The sequence below is a fragment of the Talaromyces atroroseus genome, assembly GCF_001907595.1.
Source record: "Talaromyces atroroseus strain IBT 11181 chromosome Unknown scaffold_7, whole genome shotgun sequence".
NCBI classification, from domain to species: Eukaryota; Fungi; Ascomycota; class Eurotiomycetes; order Eurotiales; family Trichocomaceae; genus Talaromyces; species Talaromyces atroroseus.
The window spans coordinates 621,789-642,228 of record NW_017971439.1 but is presented as its reverse complement, the minus strand read 5'-3'; the positions used below and the strand labels follow the sequence as shown (position 1 = coordinate 642,228).

General features: G+C 45.2%; 6 protein-coding genes across 6 annotated transcripts in view; 2 read left to right on the top strand and 4 right to left on the bottom strand.

The window, feature by feature from the left end:
• Positions 1 to 4,822: 4,822 nt before the first annotated feature.
• On the top strand, positions 4,823 to 6,433 carry UA08_05689 (hypothetical protein; the record flags this gene model as incomplete). The annotated part of the gene is made up of 4 exons (XM_020267987.1): positions 4,823 to 4,866; positions 5,019 to 5,240; positions 5,566 to 5,865; positions 5,902 to 6,433. 4 exons carry the CDS (start codon positions 4,823 to 4,825, stop codon positions 6,431 to 6,433), a joined length of 1,098 nt encoding a protein of 365 aa, XP_020118979.1.
• A 2,244-nt stretch (positions 6,434 to 8,677) lies between these two features.
• On the bottom strand, positions 8,678 to 10,437 carry UA08_05688 (hypothetical protein; the record flags this gene model as incomplete). Its single annotated transcript, XM_020267986.1, has 4 exons — positions 8,678 to 9,445; positions 9,496 to 9,572; positions 9,631 to 9,923; positions 10,244 to 10,437. The coding sequence occupies 4 exons, from the start codon at positions 10,435 to 10,437 to the stop codon at positions 8,678 to 8,680; spliced, it is 1,332 nt and encodes a 443-aa protein (XP_020118980.1).
• Positions 10,438 to 11,088: 651 nt separating this feature from the next.
• Positions 11,089 to 11,878, bottom strand: UA08_05687 (hypothetical protein; the record flags this gene model as incomplete). The annotated part of the gene is made up of 4 exons (XM_020267985.1): positions 11,089 to 11,203; positions 11,258 to 11,328; positions 11,385 to 11,672; positions 11,768 to 11,878. 4 exons carry the CDS (start codon positions 11,876 to 11,878, stop codon positions 11,089 to 11,091), a joined length of 585 nt encoding a protein of 194 aa, XP_020119115.1.
• A 4,404-nt stretch (positions 11,879 to 16,282) lies between these two features.
• Positions 16,283 to 18,603, bottom strand: UA08_05686 (hypothetical protein; the record flags this gene model as incomplete). The annotated part of the gene is made up of 3 exons (XM_020267983.1): positions 16,283 to 17,530; positions 17,585 to 17,786; positions 18,362 to 18,603. 3 exons carry the CDS (start codon positions 18,601 to 18,603, stop codon positions 16,283 to 16,285), a joined length of 1,692 nt encoding a protein of 563 aa, XP_020118906.1.
• A 519-nt stretch (positions 18,604 to 19,122) lies between these two features.
• On the bottom strand, positions 19,123 to 20,025 carry UA08_05685 (hypothetical protein; the record flags this gene model as incomplete). Its single annotated transcript, XM_020267982.1, has 1 exon — positions 19,123 to 20,025. One exon carries the CDS (start codon positions 20,023 to 20,025, stop codon positions 19,123 to 19,125), a length of 903 nt encoding a protein of 300 aa, XP_020118905.1.
• Positions 20,026 to 20,352: 327 nt separating this feature from the next.
• UA08_05684 (Diphosphomevalonate decarboxylase) overlaps positions 20,353 to 20,440 on the top strand; it is a gene marked incomplete at both ends in the record, with an annotated part of 1,315 nt that continues 1,227 nt past the window's right edge. Inside the window, one exon of the mRNA XM_020267981.1 lies at positions 20,353 to 20,414. Within this exon, the coding sequence (XP_020119135.1) occupies positions 20,353 to 20,414 (62 nt within the window). The remainder of the gene's footprint in view (positions 20,415 to 20,440) is intronic.

Sequence of the window (20,440 nt, the reverse complement as noted above, 5' to 3'; positions counted from 1 at the left end):
AACTGGCTCGGTTAACTGCGACCTGTCGAGACGGACATTGGTCGGTGGTCTGATGTCTTTGCTTCTTCTCTTTTTTCTTTTTATTTCTCTCTCTCTCTCTCTCTCTCTCTTTCTTTCACTTTGATTCGAAATTGGTTATGCTGAGTCGGCCAGGGGAGAAAGAGGGGGAAAGGAAGAGAGAGATGGGAGGGAAAAAGAAAGAAACAGGTCCTGATTACCCGCCGTGGCGTCCAGAGGAGAAAAGAAAAAGAAAAAAGGAAGGCGCTGCAGGAAAAAGGGCAGGAGCGATGCAGGATGCGGTAATCGGCACTCAGAGTAGGGCGGAGGGCGTGGTGGTGACCATATCCAATACGACGCAAATGGGGAGAAGAGAGGAGGCCATGGGAGAGGTAGCAGGCGAACCCACGGTAGTAATATTATTATTATAATAATAACAGCAGCAGCAACAATGGGAATAAGAAAAATAAAAAGGACAACAATAATAATAATCAAACTAAGGGTATAACAGGAGGTAATATAAACAAAATATATATTTGGGAGGAAAGCGTGATAATTAATAATAAACAGCGATGAAGAAAAGGCATAAGGCTTATAATAACGACTTGGCTGTTATTAACCGCCAGGAGGGGCGGGGAAGAGGAGTTGCTAGCTAGAACTTAGTGCTCCGTAGTAACCTAATAAGGGTAAACACTAGAAGACCGATTGAACAGTGCAAACCATGGCAGGTCCAACATACTCTACAGTGTAGTAAGCAGTAAGTCCAGCCTGCAGCTGTTGCTGCAGCTATTCCAGTCAAGACGCTGCAAGTCGTCCGGTGGGGCTGGTCACTAAATAAAGGGTCGTTGTCCATGATTGGCTCGTGTTATGTACGTATTTGCCATTACATATCCTCCCACGGATGATTAGCTGATACGTATTTGGTATTCAGTATCCGGTATTTGTATAGTACCCGTTGTATATACCGACGTATGCAATTAGAGGTAATAGCGACAAAATTAATATGATAAACCATGTTGGTTCTGGTAGACACTAAAGTCGGCTCGTATCCATATGAAGATAGAGTGTCTCCGTACAGTGAGAGACGTAGTAAGTTCGTCAATTACGTGTGGAATAAGACTGGACAGCATGGAAACAGCCGCCGTTCCGTACTTTAGGGCGTGGGTGTCCGCTTCCAGCAGCCCACCGCCAATCCGCGGGCGCCAAAGTAATTATCAATATCCAGTGGCCACATGTGAGCCTGAGGCGTCTGTCCCCACTAAGCCCGGTGGGCGCGCAGTAATTACCAAGTTAATGAAGATAGATGCGGGTCGCAACAGTCCCTGGGTCAATTCAATTCAGTGTAGTTAAGTTTAACCGTGGCGTGATGGCCTGGTGCTAGTCTGTCACTGGCGGCTGGTTATTGGTCTCCCTTACGACATAGTATAAGGCATTCTTCCTCCTCAGCTCTGTTGCCAACGCCGCGACGGTAGACTTTCTACGGGCCAGCCATTGGCATGTATCAACTATGAGCTGTTGGGCTAGTAACAGCCCCCTATCTAACTACGAGCCAGCCCTCTCTCGACCGATAAACAAGATAAGTAGTTATCTCCTCGATTCTAATTCCTTAGCTTCGTGGGACGCCTTGGGCGGTACGGAGTTTCCCTCGTGCATTATTATATATTACGGTGTACTAAATACTACGGTACCAGTACTTGGTATTGATACGATACGTAAGATGCTCACTCACCAATCACACATGGCGCCCCCCTCAGCCTGGCCGGGTCGGTGTCGTAGGGCAGACTCCGCCACTGGGAGTTTTCGTCCAATCATTCGCGGTAGCGCTACATCCCGGTTAGGTCCTTGCATCTTGTGCGAAGTATGTGCTATGTAGCACCAAGTATAATTTAGCATAGAATGGTACGTACTCGTAATGGTTCTCAAGAATAGAAGCATCGTCAGCCTGCATCCAGTATGTTATTTTTAACGCAGAGCAATACGAAATATAGACCAGCGATTGACAAATCGAGCACAAGTGATGAAACGAGGCTTACTCTCGTCTTCCCTTCATACATAGTTACCTACCGAGGTAGTATTGCTTATTATTTACTGTTCAAGGTAAGACGCTGGGGCTGAGCAGATGCATGTCCGGCAATCTTTGCCTTAGGCATGACTCGGCTTGCTTTCAAGGCCCATCATCACGCAGGTATATCTAACTATGTTTAAGTACGGTGGGGAAACTATTAGTTAGTTGACTTTGTTGGTGAGTTTTAATATATATTGTAGGCTACTGTATAACCGTTCAACTATATTCATAGTTAACTATTCAGCGAGATTAGAGCTTGTTAAGTGGTACACTACGTAGAGCGTATGGATGGAAACGAACACCTAAATCACAGCATCGCATCATGTCTATCCAACAGGCAACCTATCAACTTCTCAAAGCAGCCTTGTCAAGTCGAGATATATTTTCCATAGTTTAAATAAAGACTTCGGTGTGGCCAATCAGTTGTTGGCAACCCCACTCTACGGAAATGCTGGTCAGGTTGATTAGCGGTGAGGGGGAGCTAGCTACACTTTGGGACATGGGACCACGGAGTATTTCCTGTCGTTACTAAACTATTTAGCCCTAAATTTAATATGAGTCAAGAAATCTGAAGACTACGGGGTACTGCTGACTAGTATTTAAGGAGTAATCACAAGTTAGTACGTTACGATCGAATTTAAAAGTAAGTTGATACTGGGAGCGAGAAGAGGCAAGCTCTAGCTGTATAGAATTGGTATCATAATTACATTACATGCTATATAGTTAACGGAGGACCAAATTGCTAATTAACAACGGAGTTCACATCGAAGTGGTACGTACTTCGCAGTGAGTTAAATTCCACTTCTGTTCATCGAGCTCGTCCATAACCCACGTCAATATGCGCATTGAACATCTGTCCTTTGGCCTATATAACTCGGACGAATATTTCCACATCCTTGGGGGGGAAAACGGTGGCTATGAAGTTCATTGGGGTTGAGCGACACGAGAAAAAGAAACAATATATGCAGATCACCGCCTTCCAGATGCACATCGCTTACTATGCTAGTATCCCGTAGTTAACCTCCGTACCGTGCACCAGTGCAGTCGGCTAAATCCAGCCTCAAGATTTTAAGATCAAACTACTTTGAGAGATGTTGTTATGATTCGCATATTACAGTAAGAATACGCAGCTACGTAATAATACGTCGTCATCTGTGAACACTGTATCGGTAATTTTACGCCGTTGAAAAGTTAACTGCCTGTTTTCGGGCTTAGCGTCCGTCCCATGCCCATGGCCCGTGGGCCATGGTCCGTTCTCAGCCTTAGAAGGCGAGGCTGCCACGCCTTACCTGTTACGGAATAGTGCACAGGTCAGAAGGTCCCGCCTCGGGTTTGCTAAATACGGAATAGCGTTACTTAGCAGCTAGCTAACGGTATCTTACTGCATGCATGAATTCAACAATTTAAAATCGGCAGTCGGAATGGAAAAAAAAATTTTTTTCTTTTTTTCGGTGGCTTAATCTGGCGTTTTTTCTACTTCTTTGCTGGAAGGTTGAGAATGATGAAATGTGCTCCGTAAGGTGTAAATTCATATAATTTCGGCATTTGCCAAGCTCCATGGTTTGGAGAAGACTGGGAGTCCACTTGGTGGGTTCTCATTGGGGCGCTTTGGAGAAGAGCGTCGCCGCGTCTCTTTCACTTCGACTTATACATTGACATTCAACAAGTTTATAGCTAACTTAAACCTCTCTGACATCTGTAGCTTTGTTTAACAGCTCTCTGCTCTCTGCTCAATTATTGACCATTTCTTGGCCCGTTCGGACTGCGCTAGCGGCGGCACTTATCTTCTTCCAACACACAGGTTAAGGGCCTAACCTAGCGCTAGTCAGTATCTTAAAAAAAAAAATTTTTCCCACACATACAGCGTACTCCATAATTCATAGTCCGTAGGAGAAAAAGCAAAAAATCTCCGATCCCCAAAGCAGGAGGAGAAGCAAATGAACCTTGAAGGATTGTCAGAAATGACGAGGCAAAAAATATTGTGGAGTTTGCAAATCCCGGGGGCATCAGAACGTCAATCAAAACGTCAAAACATCGTTAAAGAGAGTTCTTCAGATGGGGGATTCATCTAGACTTAACTAATTCCACTGTTGGCACTGACTCTACGCTTCTCTATTTAAGTTACCGTATGTACTGAATATTCTGTGGTTCTGACGAACTTTGGCGAGTACGACCACCTGGTCAGTGGAGCAGTGTATCTGCTGGAGTCCGAGTGAAATACTTGATACCGATAGTCGAGTACTACTAGTCCAACTTTCTAATCCAGTGGTTTGACGTCAAGACAGCTGTCTATTACCGAATAACAACCCACTAGGTATACCATAAGCCTTGAAAGTTAAGGCAAGGCTACGGAGCCAGAACACGGACATTCTGGAAATCACTTGTTTGGGGCTGCGATAGTCTGCGACGAAGAGGGTCTGCCCTACGAAGCTATTCCAGCCACTTCCATATTGGGAAAGTATACAGATACGGTTAGACCAGCCGCCACCCTATACCACTCTAAGACTAGTCTCCACATACGATCTCCCATTGCTCAACGTGGCTAAAGTCTGTTATTAAGATTCTTACTCTTAGTCTCATTCACCCCTCAGCCTGGTGCCATCATAATATCAGACATAGACACAAACAGAGCAGAGCGAGGTCACATAGCATATGACTTGTGCAGGCACCTGAACGGCACTAATATTCGACGCCAACGTTAGTGCCCTCAAAATACACACGGTGGGAAAAAAAGATTATCTATCGATAAGAACGGCCATCATGGCTCTGGATCGTATTGAGGGCCTCAATCTCTATATCGGCGGGTTGGTTGTCTTTTCTTTTCTTTCCCTCGTATTCGTCCTCATTGCCTTTCCGGGTTTCCCGGTTCAAGTGTCGCGTCCCACATTACATGACATGGCATGGCATGACATTGCTCAATGCTAATTGCTTTTCTTTTCTCCACTTCCTATTCTAGTGTGATCTCTCTCAGAAACAAAGCCGCGCTACAGCAAGCCAACATCACCCATGTGGTTTCGGTATTGCGCATGCGTCCCGATGAGACGCTTACCGAGAGCTTTCAGAACTTCAGAATCGAGGTAGATGATGTAGAAGATGAAGATCTTCTGCAGCATCTTGCTTCTGCCAATGCCTTTATTCAGTCGGGACTAGATGCAGGCGGTGGTGTTTTAGTTCATTGGTTCGTTTCTCCCCATCCCCGCTCTTGCATATCATTGCAGACTTTGGCATCTTGTCCACTGTTCGTACCTTGCACTGTACCACTTGAAGTGTCCACTGTCTTGTATTAAATAATCTAGCGTTTACCGCGTTTGCATTCATTGAGTGATGGGCTGATCCCTACGTCTGTGGCTGGTGACCGCCAATCCTAGCTACATGATTGGCTACCTTTTTTATACAGCCATATGTTTCATGTTTGCTAACCTTTTTGAGTTGAATCTCGACTGAGATAGTGCGATGGGCAAGTCTCGTTCTGCAGCCATATGTATTGCCTACCTACTACATAGCCAGGCACCCAAACTTGACCCGGATTCGGCCCTGGAACTGGTTCGCAAGAGTCGTTCAATAGCAGAGCCAAACGAAGATTTTATGAAGCAGCTGTGGCTATATCATGAGATGGGATGTCCGGATGACGTTGTAAATCATCCTACTTACCTGCGTTGGCTGTCGCACCGTCAGATAGAGCTCAGTGCGGCATGCGGCAGGGCGCCAGAGCTAGACGCGGTTCGCTTCGAAGATGAGCTGCCGTCTTCGCATGAGACCGGATCTACAGAGCCAGAGACGGAGATTCGATGTCGCAAATGTCGGTACGTAATATCTGTGACCAAATATATCTCGAAAAGAAAGCGGCAAAAGCTAACCAAAGAGAAAACCAGACGCATGCTTGCTACAACACCTTTCATTATCACCCACGACAAAGATGACAAGAAATCTTCATCTAGAGGACCAAAAGAAGGAGTAGACTGTGCACACATTTTCCTCCATCCATTGACATGGATGCGACCATCCCTCTTCCCTGGCATTGCTCATCAAGAAGCAGGCACAGGTACCAGTGGCGATGACGGCGACGCACCATTATCAGGTCGATTAACATGTCCCAACCCCAAATGTGAAGCCAACGTAGGGAAATTTGCCTGGCAAGGGCTACAATGCAGCTGCAGTAAATGGGTTGTGCCCGCTATTGGCGTTGCTCGCGCCAGAGTTGATGTCACTGAAAGAAGAATCGATGTGCCTAGTCTTTCTTCTGCTGCTGCCACAGCAAACAGCACTACTAGTAGCAGATTGGGGGCTATGGGCATTCGATTACCGCCTCATATGCGCGGGGCAGGCACCAGCCCGGGTAATAATGATCAAACTCGGAGAAATAATCTCTAGATAGATTGGGATGCTTCCATTTTGACACCCTAAACGAAAAGGAACTTTGTGTGTACATAAAACCATCTACAATAATGCATAAAATAATGCCCGTCCCAAATAATAATAACTATGGAACATGCGCTTCATAATTATACTCGGCACTTAAGTTAGCGTGTCTACTTTGACATGTAGTAATACGAGAAATACATACTACATAGGATGCAATAAAGAATTCCAATCCACCTCGAACAAGTTTGCCCCGTACGCCACCCTACGTTTCCCGCAGTTAATACTATGTCTGTCATCATACATACCGGCTAGTATGCACGATAGTCTTTTATTTTGTATTTTTTTTTTTTTTTTTTCCGCGGAAAGCAACCCTCTTTGCCTTCTTGCATGGATTAAGTAGCTAATTAGCTAGTTACTTTAGTACGCACTATAATAACTGTGGACGCCGTTCCAATATCTTAGCTGATAGACCACATATTAGCTAAGTTGTGTTAATTGAGTCTAATCAAACATAAATTCTCCGTTCCGTGTGGCTACTACGTAGATAATTAAATTCAATCAATCAGTTAACTAGTCGTGTTACAGATATAATATAGTCCAACGGTGCCTTGTACTGCACTGCTGGTCTAGGCCACCCGTCTGGGCGGCCCCTGACGGGCCGTGCCTAAATTAGGATTTGTACTCTCGTCTACTCCAGGTATGTAGTAACAAAGGCATCAAGGAATTCCATGCGTATTCATTGTTCAATAAGGCTAGATAGTCAAACACTAAAACGCTTTATCATAGGGCTATTCTCAATAGGCTTCGTGGTTTATTAGTGATGCTACGGATAACACGGCCTCACCGCTAGCTTTTTTAGCTTCTTCCTTTCTTTTAGAATCATGGTACTTTTGATGACAAGGACGAATGTAACTATGGCAGGACACGAGTCATATCATTACTTAGTTGGTACATATAGACTTATGGTATATAAAAACATGGGTTGAACATGTGGCTAAGTGCAAGGTCGTTGTTACTGTAACGGCGTTTCTTCTATTCATGGGTGCTAATTGAACAATGAACAGCCTAACTATGTAACCTGGGCAGATCCTTTCAAAAAAAATATAGAGGTAACTAAAGGTGTTAAAGTCCCCCGTATGCCAGTAAAATTCAGTGACACGGACAACAACCTAGGAAGTAAACATCCTAAACTCATTAATTTACTTGACTATATCAGACTAGTTACTTGATTGATTAGATGACCGTGATTTAAGTTAGTGAAGTAACTGGTTACTACAAAACTAATAGTTACGTACAATCAAGCAAAGCACCGACCAACTCAGAATTGTCGAATGCTTAGCTGCATTAGTTTCGTCCAACCCTTACGTTGCCCTAAGTATAAAGTCCCCGGCACTTTTTTCCTTTTTTGGCCTGCCTCTTTTGTTTTTTCGAACTTTAATACTACAGACTATATCGTTATGTTCTACGTAGCTCTTCTAGACGTTTGTTATGTGGGATTTGTTATATTGGAATACATGTTGAATTAAACAGCATTTGAAACTCGGGTCCTTGCACATTGCTGTGCACGTTCTTAGTACTACTGTACATACAAGGTAACTACTATTTTAGTACAATGTGCTTTGTGTAGTTGCTCAAACCCGGCCGTGTCAGCCCTACAATAGCCAAGTCTATAGGCTAAAAAGGTACCGAGGGGGGCAGAACTTGTACGACGTACAGGATCCTACTGGAGTTATTCATGTAAATACAACTAAGTTCTAACTACTGCACTCGGGTGACCGAGATAGTATAATGATAGTGTGGGTAAATATATTGGCGTCACATGCAAGCCCCCAGGCCAGTGGGCTGTCAATTTTTTTTTTCTGGCGTTGACCAGCTGCTTATAGCTTTGACCATTTGTGATACGCATAATAATATTACCTGATTTCTTGTGCTTAGGCATGTAATATCCTAGTTTATGCAGTAGCCTAAGTAATGCTGTAGTGTATGTACTCGGATACTACTTGCTTGTAATGCCGTGCGCAACTAATGCAGCTGGCAGGTCATCGGGCTTATAGCTTCGTAAAATCTTACATGAAACACTTGTCTACTTTTATCGCATAATTGTTATTTCTAGTTTTCTGCGCTTTAACTTGAACAGGAGCTAGTAATTTCATAAGACGTATATTACACAGCTTTTATTTTTGCAATGCTGATTTGATTTTTCAATTTCCCATTATTGCCTCAGATCCCTGAAATTGGTCGGTGTAATGAGTATCAATTGGCGATTGTTGGGATGCCCCATTCCGCCGGCGATTCGCTGTTATCAGTGGACGTCTGCAACCACATGAGAATATCTTTAACATGGCCTACAGTAGTGTCAAAGTTTATCACATCTTTTATATCAGAGTCATCATCAGAATCCAGATAGTATTGTGCTTCCGCAGCGCCACTCATGGCTGCAATCCGCTGAAGATGCCACTGCATTTCGAGGAGTGGCCAACTTGGTAGTGGCAACTGATCGGGATCAGGTGTAGTCAGAGTGAAAATATCACCAGAAGCAATAGCTTTATACTCTGGCTCCCCATTATCCTTATATGTGCCAGTCAGAGTTGGTAAATGATCCGGCTCACCATACAGCCCACGAGTAGATTCAGGCGCCGTTAGGAGTCTGATTTCGGTTACCCCATCCGATGAATTTTTTTGCCAATAGAATTGAACCTTCAGTGTCGTCGAATTAGGCTTCTCGATTGGGCGAAGAGCAAAGCGGCCAGATCCCCATAGTGTGTGTGGGTATTGGCTAAGACTTAGCATATTTAAACATGTATCCTGGGGGTTCCGCAAGTCCAGTTCATTGCCAAATATATCTTTTGGCCATTGCTTAACACGATCGTCCTCCCAAAATAGCTTCATGGTATTCCAGAATGTTGCCACCACGGTTGGTTCACGAGTAGAGGCCTTGATGAGACAGAATGGGTAAATATGAGCAGCATCTGACTCTGATTGCCCAGTCAGAACGCACTTGTAATTTTCTCGCTTTTTGCACTATTCCAGGTATTAGCAAAGCCCGAATGAGTATATGCCAAGTGACGAACATTACTGATTGCTGTATTGGAGCGCTGCGAATAATTTGTACTGGGGGCTGAACTCTTAACATCCACGTTTTGAAGCCCTAAGGAAGAGCTAATTTCAGGAAACTTGTTGATTGAGTAGAGTTGTAAGAAACTTACATCGTGAAATTACCTCATGGCAACGATTAATGTTTGGCTCTAGGATACCTGTCGCTACTGCAGGCTCAAGCGGCTCTACCGTAGCGATGAGTGCGTTCAGTTTGGAAACATCAGCAACCTGGCAGAATGCCCAGAACTCAGGAGGAACCATGTCACTGCCAGTTTTGTCTTTAATACCTGCCTCAATGCGATATAGAACCTCCGTCCGAACATCTGACCGCTCATTGAAGCACCCGTTGCCAATATCAGACGGCGGCATAGGCTCAAAGCGTGAGGATATGATAGTACAGCAACTAAAGCAAGATAAACCGTTCGTAACCTAAGTGGAGAATAATCAAGATCAGTGTTCGTAGGCGTACTTTTATTAATAAATGAGGTGAGGCCCTTACCAGAGTCAACGTGTAATTGTGAAGTGGAGTCAGCTGAGACAAGCAACTGTGAAGTAACAGGAACTATCCTCCAAAGTAGCTGAGGTGAACTGGGCGGACATATTGCTGCGAGAAATTAGACTCCGTTTGGGACCGATCAAATGGCAAAACTGGACAAATGGACACAGACTGTAGATAGGACGTGGATGAGGATGAGAATGATTGATGGTCATATGATAGCCTACCCTTGCGTCAAATAGGGGAGCTGAGGCTCGAATTTGAAGACAAGTATTAGATTTCCTTTGCTTGAGGGGGAATAGAGCTCAAGTTGGAAGTAGTCGAGGAGGAAAGAGTGTAGCCCTAGGGATATTGGGGAAAAGAATGAGAGTTGAACAAGGAAAGAACAAGAGGGGAAGCCAGCCACGTGACCATTTGACATGATTAGATCCTGGATGTTGAATCGCAAACCACTATGTCAAAAAGGCACCCCTTAGTGGATTTCTCTGTATCTGCGTAATCTTGACTATATATCCCCACTTTTCAATTCAACTGGAGTGCTGACGTTCTTCTTCTCCCTTGCCAAATGTGTCGGTGGTGATACAGCTTTAGTTCTTCCAATACGATCGTGTTCAGACTTCCAGCAAGGAAACTTGGCTGATATCAGCGCAGCACAGACCGCTGACTGGCAGCGATCAAGTATGTGCTTTGTGATATGTAGTGTGAAAACAACTTGTTGTGTCTCACGGCATCTACAAAGTATCCCTGATACCTCAGGTCAATATGTTGCCCTTGAAAGAGATATTACTTATCCAGGTAATCCCACGTCGCACAGCTTTTCCACATAGTACACGCATAGCCTTTTGACTGCCTGCATATTCATGTAGAGTAGGTTAGAGCATTATTATACTCCTTTTATACCTATGTACAACTGCCAAATACAGGCAGAAGCTATCAAATAGCTTCAAATAACCAATTCTTGAGATTAACAAATCGACCGACAACATCTTATAAGTTTATAAGTAGGCAACTATTTTAAAGTGCCTACTTAACCAGCCCTGTTTTGTTCCATTCACTATTGGCTATATGTACATTATAAATCCCCCTTTGGAACAGATGGTAATGACGTTGGATCTCTTAGGCGTTCGGCATTTCTCTTCGCTAATTCATTATTTCGTATGCGATTGATGCGCATTTGATAGAAATTCCTGTATGTAATAAAATCAATCATCTTTCGTTGGTGCAAAAGGCAGTAAACGTACTTGTGCAAAGCAAATATCCGCGGAGAGCCATCATCTTGTTTTGACTCTGCTGCTTTGCGAAGTTCATTGATCTGTTTCTCATTAGAATGTCAAAAGAAAACAACAACTCAGGTAGCCAAGTAAGTACCTTTTGAGTCTTTTCCTTTTCCGCATTTTTATCACTGTCTTCGGGCTTTCCTTTTTCTTTATCCTCCTCTTCTTTTCCCTTCTCCTTCTCCTTCTCTTTCCTCTTCTTCTGCTTCTCCTCATACTCGCGCTTCACATTCTCAATTTCCCGCGCCAATTCCTCATCTCTTTTCATTTTGGCATCTTGCTCTTCGTCCACAATGGGAGAACAGAACCCGCGGTCCTTAAGGTGAATCGGACATACATAAAAGAAGTCCTTTGTGTTGTTTGTAGATTGATAATGACGCAACTGGTTAGCAAAAATACTATCAAACTAAGTTCTAATTATCTCGAACAACTTTCAACTCGAGGTCTTTTACTAGTGATGTATGTTTCGCTCCTTACTTTGTTATCAGGTGTAATCAAAACGCTCGTTGATGGCTTGTAGCAAACGGTGCATGCTTTCGAGGCTGTATCAGCGACACGGCGGAGGTGCCACACGTTTTGGAGAGACATGTTAAAAATGACAAAGAAATCAACTTGAGATGACAATGGCATAGATGAAACAGATTTCGTTGTGTTGATACACTAGTTGTGTGTGATATGATGGGATGACTGGAAATTGATTAAGCCTGGATACGGCGGTCTATCTATCAACCTTGCCAAAATCCGTTTTGTAATTTCACATCCTTTCTTTCCACAGGGACCAAAACAATTCTCTTTTACATAATTGAGCTGTTCCTGTAATGTACCCAATATGATTTTATTTTGGCGTTGTGTCGGCCAGTTGGCGCAATGGTAGCGCGTCACTTTCCGGTGGTGAAGGTTGCGTGTTCGAGTCACGCATTGGTCGCTTATAGATTTTTTGCTTTGATTTTTTGGACCGCAGTAGTGATGGTCAGTCATGAGTTGCAAATCAAAACAGGTCTGTGATTTTTGAGGATTCAATATATTTGTTGCCCACCAGTTTATTGGCCGAGCAATTAACATAAGTGAATGGATCCATGTCGACCTCGGCTTAGGAGGGTGAAGGGAGGGATGGAGTTTTTCATGGCCTATGGATGGTGATCCAATTGTCCAGCAACACGCGCCGTATCGGGACAGCTAGTCGGCAAGATTAGTTGCTGCATTGCTAATCGTGTCGTAAATGAGGGCTTCTAGTCACGGCTAAGAGTGTTGCTCGACAGGGTGCTAAATCGTTTGATATCCTTGAGCTGGTCTATGATACCGCATCGGCTAGTGCCGAGTGGCATGTCTCAATTGATAGGGTTGGCCTATTAGTAGGCGCAGATCGAGCTGGTTTTTTCATAGCCTCACGAACCGACGGTCATTCTTGGATATCTATATTTGGTGATTCTTGAAGTTTATGACTGAAATTCGCGTCTTCTGGATGAGCTTAGATGAACAGACTGGAGGGTTGGAGGCACTATATTCAAAGCAAGCGTTGAATAAGGCTGTGCTTGATTGAGTGCCTTAGAATAACATGGAAGAGTCTGGAAAACTCGGCACATCACCATTCCCAGAATGTTATTATGAACTGCAGGGACATCTTTACCTTCCCCTTCCTCTATTTTCCAAAGCATTATAAAGTTTGCGCTTCGATGGCCCCGACCCTTCCACACCACGTGATAATGAAGTGTATCATGCTGCCCTTGCAAAGATATGGTCAATGAGTCTATTAATTAAGCTTCTGACTGACCGACATATCCTTTCCAGTAACTCTGACAGCGTTGGTCTGTGACAAAATCAAAGTAGCCGCCAGTATTTTGAATATATTCCCTTATGTGTGTGTCATCTTATTATGTTGGATCAGATTTAGTCTGCGATCGTTCATCAGTATTTCGTATCTGCATAAACTATAGGTGGTGTTCATACCTGTCAATAGTTATTTCCATTTCTTGTAATATCTCAATGTTGTCGAATATGCATTTGAAATGCTTTTCCGTCGTTGCTTCGACACCCCTGAAGCCTCAATTACTTCGGCACAAGGCACTCCTTTTGATTCGGCTGGCTCGCGCAGAATATGCTGGATGACCTGTGTTATGGTCTGCTTGAGATCGGGGGCCATTACAGATGATGAAATTTGCAGTGACATCTATTGATTGTCAGTACATCAGCCAATGTGGTGAATAATTGGATGACTACCTGTCCTTCTGTCTATGGTTCCTGGGCCAGAGGCTGTTGGGGTGTCACTTCCGTAGCTTGACTCAGCGGTTGCATCAGTTGACGGGGTAGATGTGAACGCTGTGTAGTTCCTGCAGCTTTTGTTGTCTATGGACGCTACTGAGGACGCCTATGCTCTTCTGTATGCCGGCTTGGGATGATTTCATTTGCATCGCTTTCAGGGATTGCTGGAGACCGTTTCTCTGGATGCTCCTGAGCCTGCCGTGGACCATTACACAGTCGTTCCAACTGTCTCTGGTGTGATTTTTGGAGGCTGAAGAGGCTGAAACTGCGTTTCCGACTCGACCGGGATCTTTGCACGTCTTGTGGTTGCAAAGAAAAAACATTAATATTTGCACATCCCATCGTTGCTGGCGCCATCAGAGATTCATGTCTAGCTGATGCATGTGAGTAGGCTCCTGCAAAGACAACGGCCTTTTCTGATCTATTTGTCTTCTCAGGAATAATCACGATGGTGACACGGGAGGGTACTGTAACGCTTGACGATGTAGCCTGCCAGAGCTATACTGCTGGCGTGACCGCTGCATGCTGTTTATGCTTGAGGAGGCGGCACTGCACCCCCAAGTCACCAATCTTAATGTTATCGAGTTGCTGTTTTGACATTTAGTAGGCATATTTCACTGACAGTGCTTATTTTGGTGCGGGTTTCGGTTTCTCTAGACGATGTAGCGAGTCTGAAAAGACGCAAGATTGTTACGAGTTACAAATCTGAAGACCTCGTAATTGGAGAGATAAAAGATACGAAGAGAGCTTCTGGCGGTGCCCAATTAAGGACGCCTTGCCTACACCGAGATCTGACTGAGGCGGACCTTCCCGTCAACATTATTTATTATCCTATGCGAGCCATGGGGTGTCGCGGAAAGTACAGGCAGCAAGCAACTGATATCACTGTCACTTATTTAAATGATTATCATTAAACTGAGGCAATAGTTGACCCCTTATAATAGCATTAGCTGTCCGTTTACATCTTTAGGCGACCTGGGCTTCATAGTTGTTCATATCGGAAAATTATTTATGTCGTCGCCTATACAGCATATCAAGATCTTACAAAATTGCTAACGTTTTTGAGTGCTAGAAAGACTAGCACAACGACTCAAGGATCTCTCGTGCTGTAAAATTAGCCCTCCTACCTGATTAGGAAACAAGTTTGGGGGTTTTTTACGAGCAACGTACGAATGCCTGCGCATCATGCAGAGCCTCAGAAATCTATGATCCTATATTTGAAAGACCTAAATAACTCGCACTTCTACTTAACGACACTATTGTGAACGTCACTATATAGGATTTGTAGACATACAGAATTTTACATCTGCTAGCATAGGTATCCCCCCTCCGTTCCAAGTTTCATATCGGGATCAGAGTCAAGGGCTCATGTTTAAGGATCGTCTTATCGGGTTATCCGTTCGGTTTCTGCCTAAGTATGTCAATGAACGCGCCAGCTGCCCTAATGTGTATGTGTACGTATATATCTTCAATGCCCACCCGTAGGTCCGCCTTAACAATTATTAATAGGTATACTTAACTGCACCGTCAATGAGCTACAAGTTGCATAACTCCAAAAAACCCCCAGAAGATTTTTGTTCCATAAGTTTCACATCCTGCGAATGGCTTCGGTACAGGGCTTTGTTTTTGGGTTCGTTGCATGGGGTTGTTTGGGAGATTTGAATGCATAAGTTGGCATGCTTTGTTAGAAGTCATGGCCCGAAGCAAACTAGCACGACGTGAGCTGAAGACAAAAAAAAAACACCTAGGTAATCTACGTGGGAGCAAGCCCGTATTTGTCCCTACACCATACAAGTAAGTCTTAGTCGAGCGTATGCTGATGAAAAGAATACCACGCCGCGGTACAAGACTAGTTAGTCACATTGCATGCTATGAAGAACCGTCATCTATGCTACAAAAGAAAGATCCAGCAATCGGCCGCGTGGCGCAATGGTTAGCGCATTGGTTTTCGGTTATCTTGAGACTGAAGATTTATTATTAAATCGCTCACCAAAGGTTGTGGATTCGAGTCCCACCGTGGTCGTTTTTTTGATTGTTTTCTCGTTATCACGTCCTCAATTTTTCCCCAACGGAAACCAGCAACAGTCGGCCGCGTGGCGCAATGGTTAGCGCATTGGTTTTCGGTTAGTTAATGACTAAAGATCTATCAATAGATCGCTCACCAAAGGTTGTGGATTCGAGTCCCACCGTGGTCGTTTTTTTTTTTATATTTCCCCCTTGTTAACATTATCATCATTTTCACTGTAAGTGTTTCAGTTTACCCTTCCAATTGACTGGCCTTAGCCATAACTCAAGTCGGACTTGGGTCGGCGAGATGCTGGCTTTTGCAAGGGCAAGCTGGGGTCGCTGGACCATATATTGGCTAAGAATGCATCTTTTGTATATCTGGAAGTTTGTGTTTATTAACTTTGTAACTATGGACTACCGCCGTCAAATCGAAATTATAACACCGCTGATGGACGGTGGATTGACTGACTTGCTGGCAAACGACCCTTCTTGTGAAAAATTAGCAGAAACCAGCGGCAGATTAAACAATATAATACAGCTCATAGAAGCAGAAAGTGAGACACAATGACAGGTGAAGAGACTAATTAGCTGACGGAAGGAAACCTTCTGCCCCATAATAGGAGGAAGATCAAAAACGAATGCTATTTGTAGGGTATCCGTAACGACTGAAATGAGAAATGAACAAGAATAAAGACCGGCAATGTTGGAGGATGCAGTTAGAGAGCATCATAGACTAAACAGAGAATACAAGCCTAGAGAAGCGGCCAAAGTAACAATGTTGGCCAAGAATGGAAGTGCTAATGTGGTAGCACTGCCGGAAGTTGACCTGCTCTGGGTCGCACTGACTACCTGGGTAGTGCTTGACGTAGAACCTGTGGAAGTCCCGGTTGCTGCTGAATTAGGAGATGCGGAACCTGATGAAGTATCGGTAGTGCCTGCTGTACCATTACGGGAAGCAAAGCCAATTCGGTTTTGATCAAAATCAAAAACGCTGTACACATTTTTCATGAAAGTATCACCCAAAAGCCAATCATCGGGACCTAGTGTTTGAACGCCAATGATATTTGAGTAGCAAGTCGTCCCAGAGCTGTTTGTTGCCGAACCAACGTAATCCTGAGATGACACACTGTACGATACCCCCGAGAACGTGAATTGCACAGTCGTATTGGTCGAGCATGGGATCTCGAAATTGTCACCTGCAGCTGTCGATCCAGGAATCAACGCGTGTAGAGCGCTAGCGTCGTTTGGGGGAAGAAAAATGTACGTTGTTCCAGTATCGATGATAGCCGATTTGCCAGTGAAGTTGAGTGGAGTTCCGCCAACGACAGCATCATCCAGGGGTATCTCCCACCGATCTGTGCTCGTGCTCGTGCTGGTATATGAGATGCTACCCTCAAATTTCGTGGTATCCACACCGCCGAAGGTGAGTTCCCCGTCCGTGGTGTTATCGACCGCTCTCTGCAAACTGACTGCGACGATGTTCGATTGTAAAAGGTGGTCTTTGGCTATGGTCTCCATAACTGTCGATGTTCCTATCGTAGTCGAATTCGAGCGCCCTAATCCTAGGATGCCGTCCATGGGGTAATTCACGAAATCGCTAGACGCATTGTTGGCGAGACCAAATGTGAGTTCCAAGCTGAAGTTGGCAATTTTGACTCTGTCGGTGCCCGAAAGACCGGACACTGTTCCGGATCCGTAACCGACACTAAATGTATCACCAGACATCTTCAAGGTTGTTGAATTATCCTGACCAAAGGTATGGTGCAATTCACAGGCTTCGACTGTGCAATTCGTACCGAATACCCAGGTATTAGTGCCGCCCGTATCAAACAACATCCACATCGATTCATTGCTTGAGCCAAAGTCCATCGAAAAGAAGTAAGAGAAGTCATTGCCGTCCTCGTCGACTGTTACACTGTTCGGAGTAGTTGCTGGGCTTCCCATGTCAACAGGATAGTTGTATGCTCGGCGACTCTGTCAGACTTGTCAGTACAGATGTCAAGTAGGATCAGTTGGTGCGGCATATACCAATGTCGGGCGCCTCTTGAGCGGCAGGGTCAAAAGCGAATCATCGTTTGCAGAACTCCCCAAGCGATAGGGATAGAATCGATTGACAAGCCGGCTGGTTAATGACGAAGATGAGCCTGAAGAGCGTATGTAAGGATAGAAGGCATCGACGCCTGTCGATAGAATAGCTGCAGGGAACACATATTGAGAAAGATGCATGATCCTAGGTGAGGATCGAGAAGGTGCAGCCTGTCGGACGCTTCATGGGTGCCTGCGAGTTGTAACGCTGATCGATTTGTCCCTTTGTTGTCAAAGTTGTCAAAATGTTGTTGTTAAACTGCAAAAGTTCTGTGTTGGTGATGATTAAACGCTGCAATCGATGGCTTCACACATGCATTTGGAATTAAAGTCGATGAACGAGAAGACGAGGAAGAAACATAGGAAAGCCAGCAATCGAAGTACAACGGCACAAGCAGCTCTTTCACGCCAGCCCGAGAGAACAGAACAAAACAGAAAAAAGAAAAGGCTGGAGGAGAGCAACGAAGAGAGATGGAGTGAGGAAGGAAGGCGAGCAAGGCCGGGATGCAATGGGGGAAGCTACGACTGGCCATTGCCTTTCCGGGATTAGATCGGCCGTGGGAAAGAAGTTCGCTTGCAACTTCAACTCTCTGCAGCTAATCACAGTCCCCGACGAACCTGGCGATCCAGCAGACTAGCAGCTTAGCAGCTCTGGGGGGAGTGGGCAATGGGCATCCGTTCGTACCATTTCAGCCCCTGACTGCTGGTCTGTGCTCTTACTTGCCATGAGTGTCGACGACGACCACCGACTGTGCAACGCTGCAACGCGAGTTGGTAATGCTACTGTGAGACGCCACACGGATTGCTGGAAGCAGACTCTGCTGTCTGGCATCGTCCATTACGAGCACGCCTACGGTATAGCAGCCCCCGAGAGTCGAAGAAGTCGTCGAAGATAAGAACAGGAAGAATGTCCTACCCTGGCCAAGCCGCCCCGCGCAGGTGCCACCTTTCTCAGGGCCCATCGTTTTAGCGCCTTGGTGCCTGCAGCACAACCCGCGACGTTCCGTCCATTGTTCGTTCTACTTCTCGCCGAACTACACGTCTTCTTGATGTGAGACTATCATAGCAGTACGTCCGGGTCTGTATGGGTTTACAATTCAAGGCTAAATTCCGCTTCCAACTTCCAAGTATGCATCGTGCAGCAAGACAACGGTTTACCGTGCATTTCGGTGAAAATTCCTTGGTTGCTCAGTTTTCGCCCCGATCCTGGCACAGTAAAGTAGCATCAGTTGAGCTTTCGAACCAATCGCGTGGACCTTTTGGGTTATCTGACCGCGTCAAGGGATATAGTAAGTAGCGAGATGGGATTCCCCTATACGGAGTACACACACACACACACATCGATATATATCGACAGACGACCATAATATACAGATTTCTAATGTACATGAATAATGAATGCTATGTTAGTCTAGCAGGAAGCCCAGGCAAATTCCGCAAAACTCAAATCCCTTTGCAAAGAAAAAGCCCCAAACAATGCTTTATAATCCCCAGTATCTATTAAATCTCATGCGCCACCCTTCAACGCTGTTCAGCTTGGGTCGCACGTCAAGGTAGAAGCTCAACTTCCCGGGCCCTGTGGCATTCATGATTCCTGACCCGTTCTCCGGTTGCGATGAAGCAGATGATGCGACTGGCTTCCCCTGGTAAAAATCAATCACATATTCCACCCTCTCGCCCCCGCAGCGCTCAACAACCCAGTCATGACGATCAAAAGGTAGCTGATAACCCATCAACCCATTGAGACGAGCTCGAGGGCTCACGAATTGAGACTCGGTCCCCAGCCCGCGAAAGGCATATAATTTTGGACCACCGCACTTGTTGCTACCGGGATCGGAGGACGGCGCACGACTTTCCCATTTAAGAATCTCTTGCCACGCCTTTTCATTCACAGCATTATGTATCGGTATTATAGATGCGACAGAAGTTGCTAGTTCTTTGGCCGACTTCGTGGAGCCTGGTACGTTGCTTTTGCGCACCAGCGCATCGAAGAATTGGCGTTCGGAGGGATAGACCCAATTGCCCGTGGCGGGATCGTGGCCCGTTTCTGACTCGGAATTAGAAGGAGATGAATGTGAAGCAGTTGATTGAGCTGCATATGGTGACGGTATTGTTTGTTGCTGTTGGCTGTTGGCTGTGTCGGAAGGATTGGCATCGAAGGCTCGCGGTATGCTGCTGATTTCGCGATCATTTGATAACTGTCGCTGCTTCGTGCCCGCGTTTTCATTGATCACTTTGCCGTTGTCATCGAGCTTATGGGGGATTGGGTGAGGAGCTCCGCCGGCAGAGCCTTGGTGTTGCTGTAACCAGATTTCTCGAGTCTTGTGGTCAACAGGGCATTGCGACTCCGGATGAACTGAAGGGGTGCTGGCACTAGCACCCATGTTCGCCTATTGCAGGTCGAATGTGCAATATAATAAGTGCCTTGTTTTTGATCAGAAGGAAAAGAATCTCACGACGACAGCGGCCCTCACCTTGCAATTGAAGCTTGCTTGTTCTCCCAGAGATGGGTTGGTAATCCAAAAAAAGTTACAAGCGGCCTAGCGGAGTATCAGCTCTCACCGCCTTTGGGTGCTGCATGGACGGTTCCTGCAAGGGATGCCCCTCATACAACAAATAAATCCCTAGTCTTCCCTCTTTTGACCTCGTGCAATTTGTGTTCTATAAAAGTTCCTTGGAGGTACTAGGGCTCTATCAATCGGTTGTTCACCATGGCTGACAGCAATGTATTCCGTGCTACCACGACTGCCCCAGTCAACATTGCCGTCATTAAGTATGCCCAAAACAAACCCCCCCCCC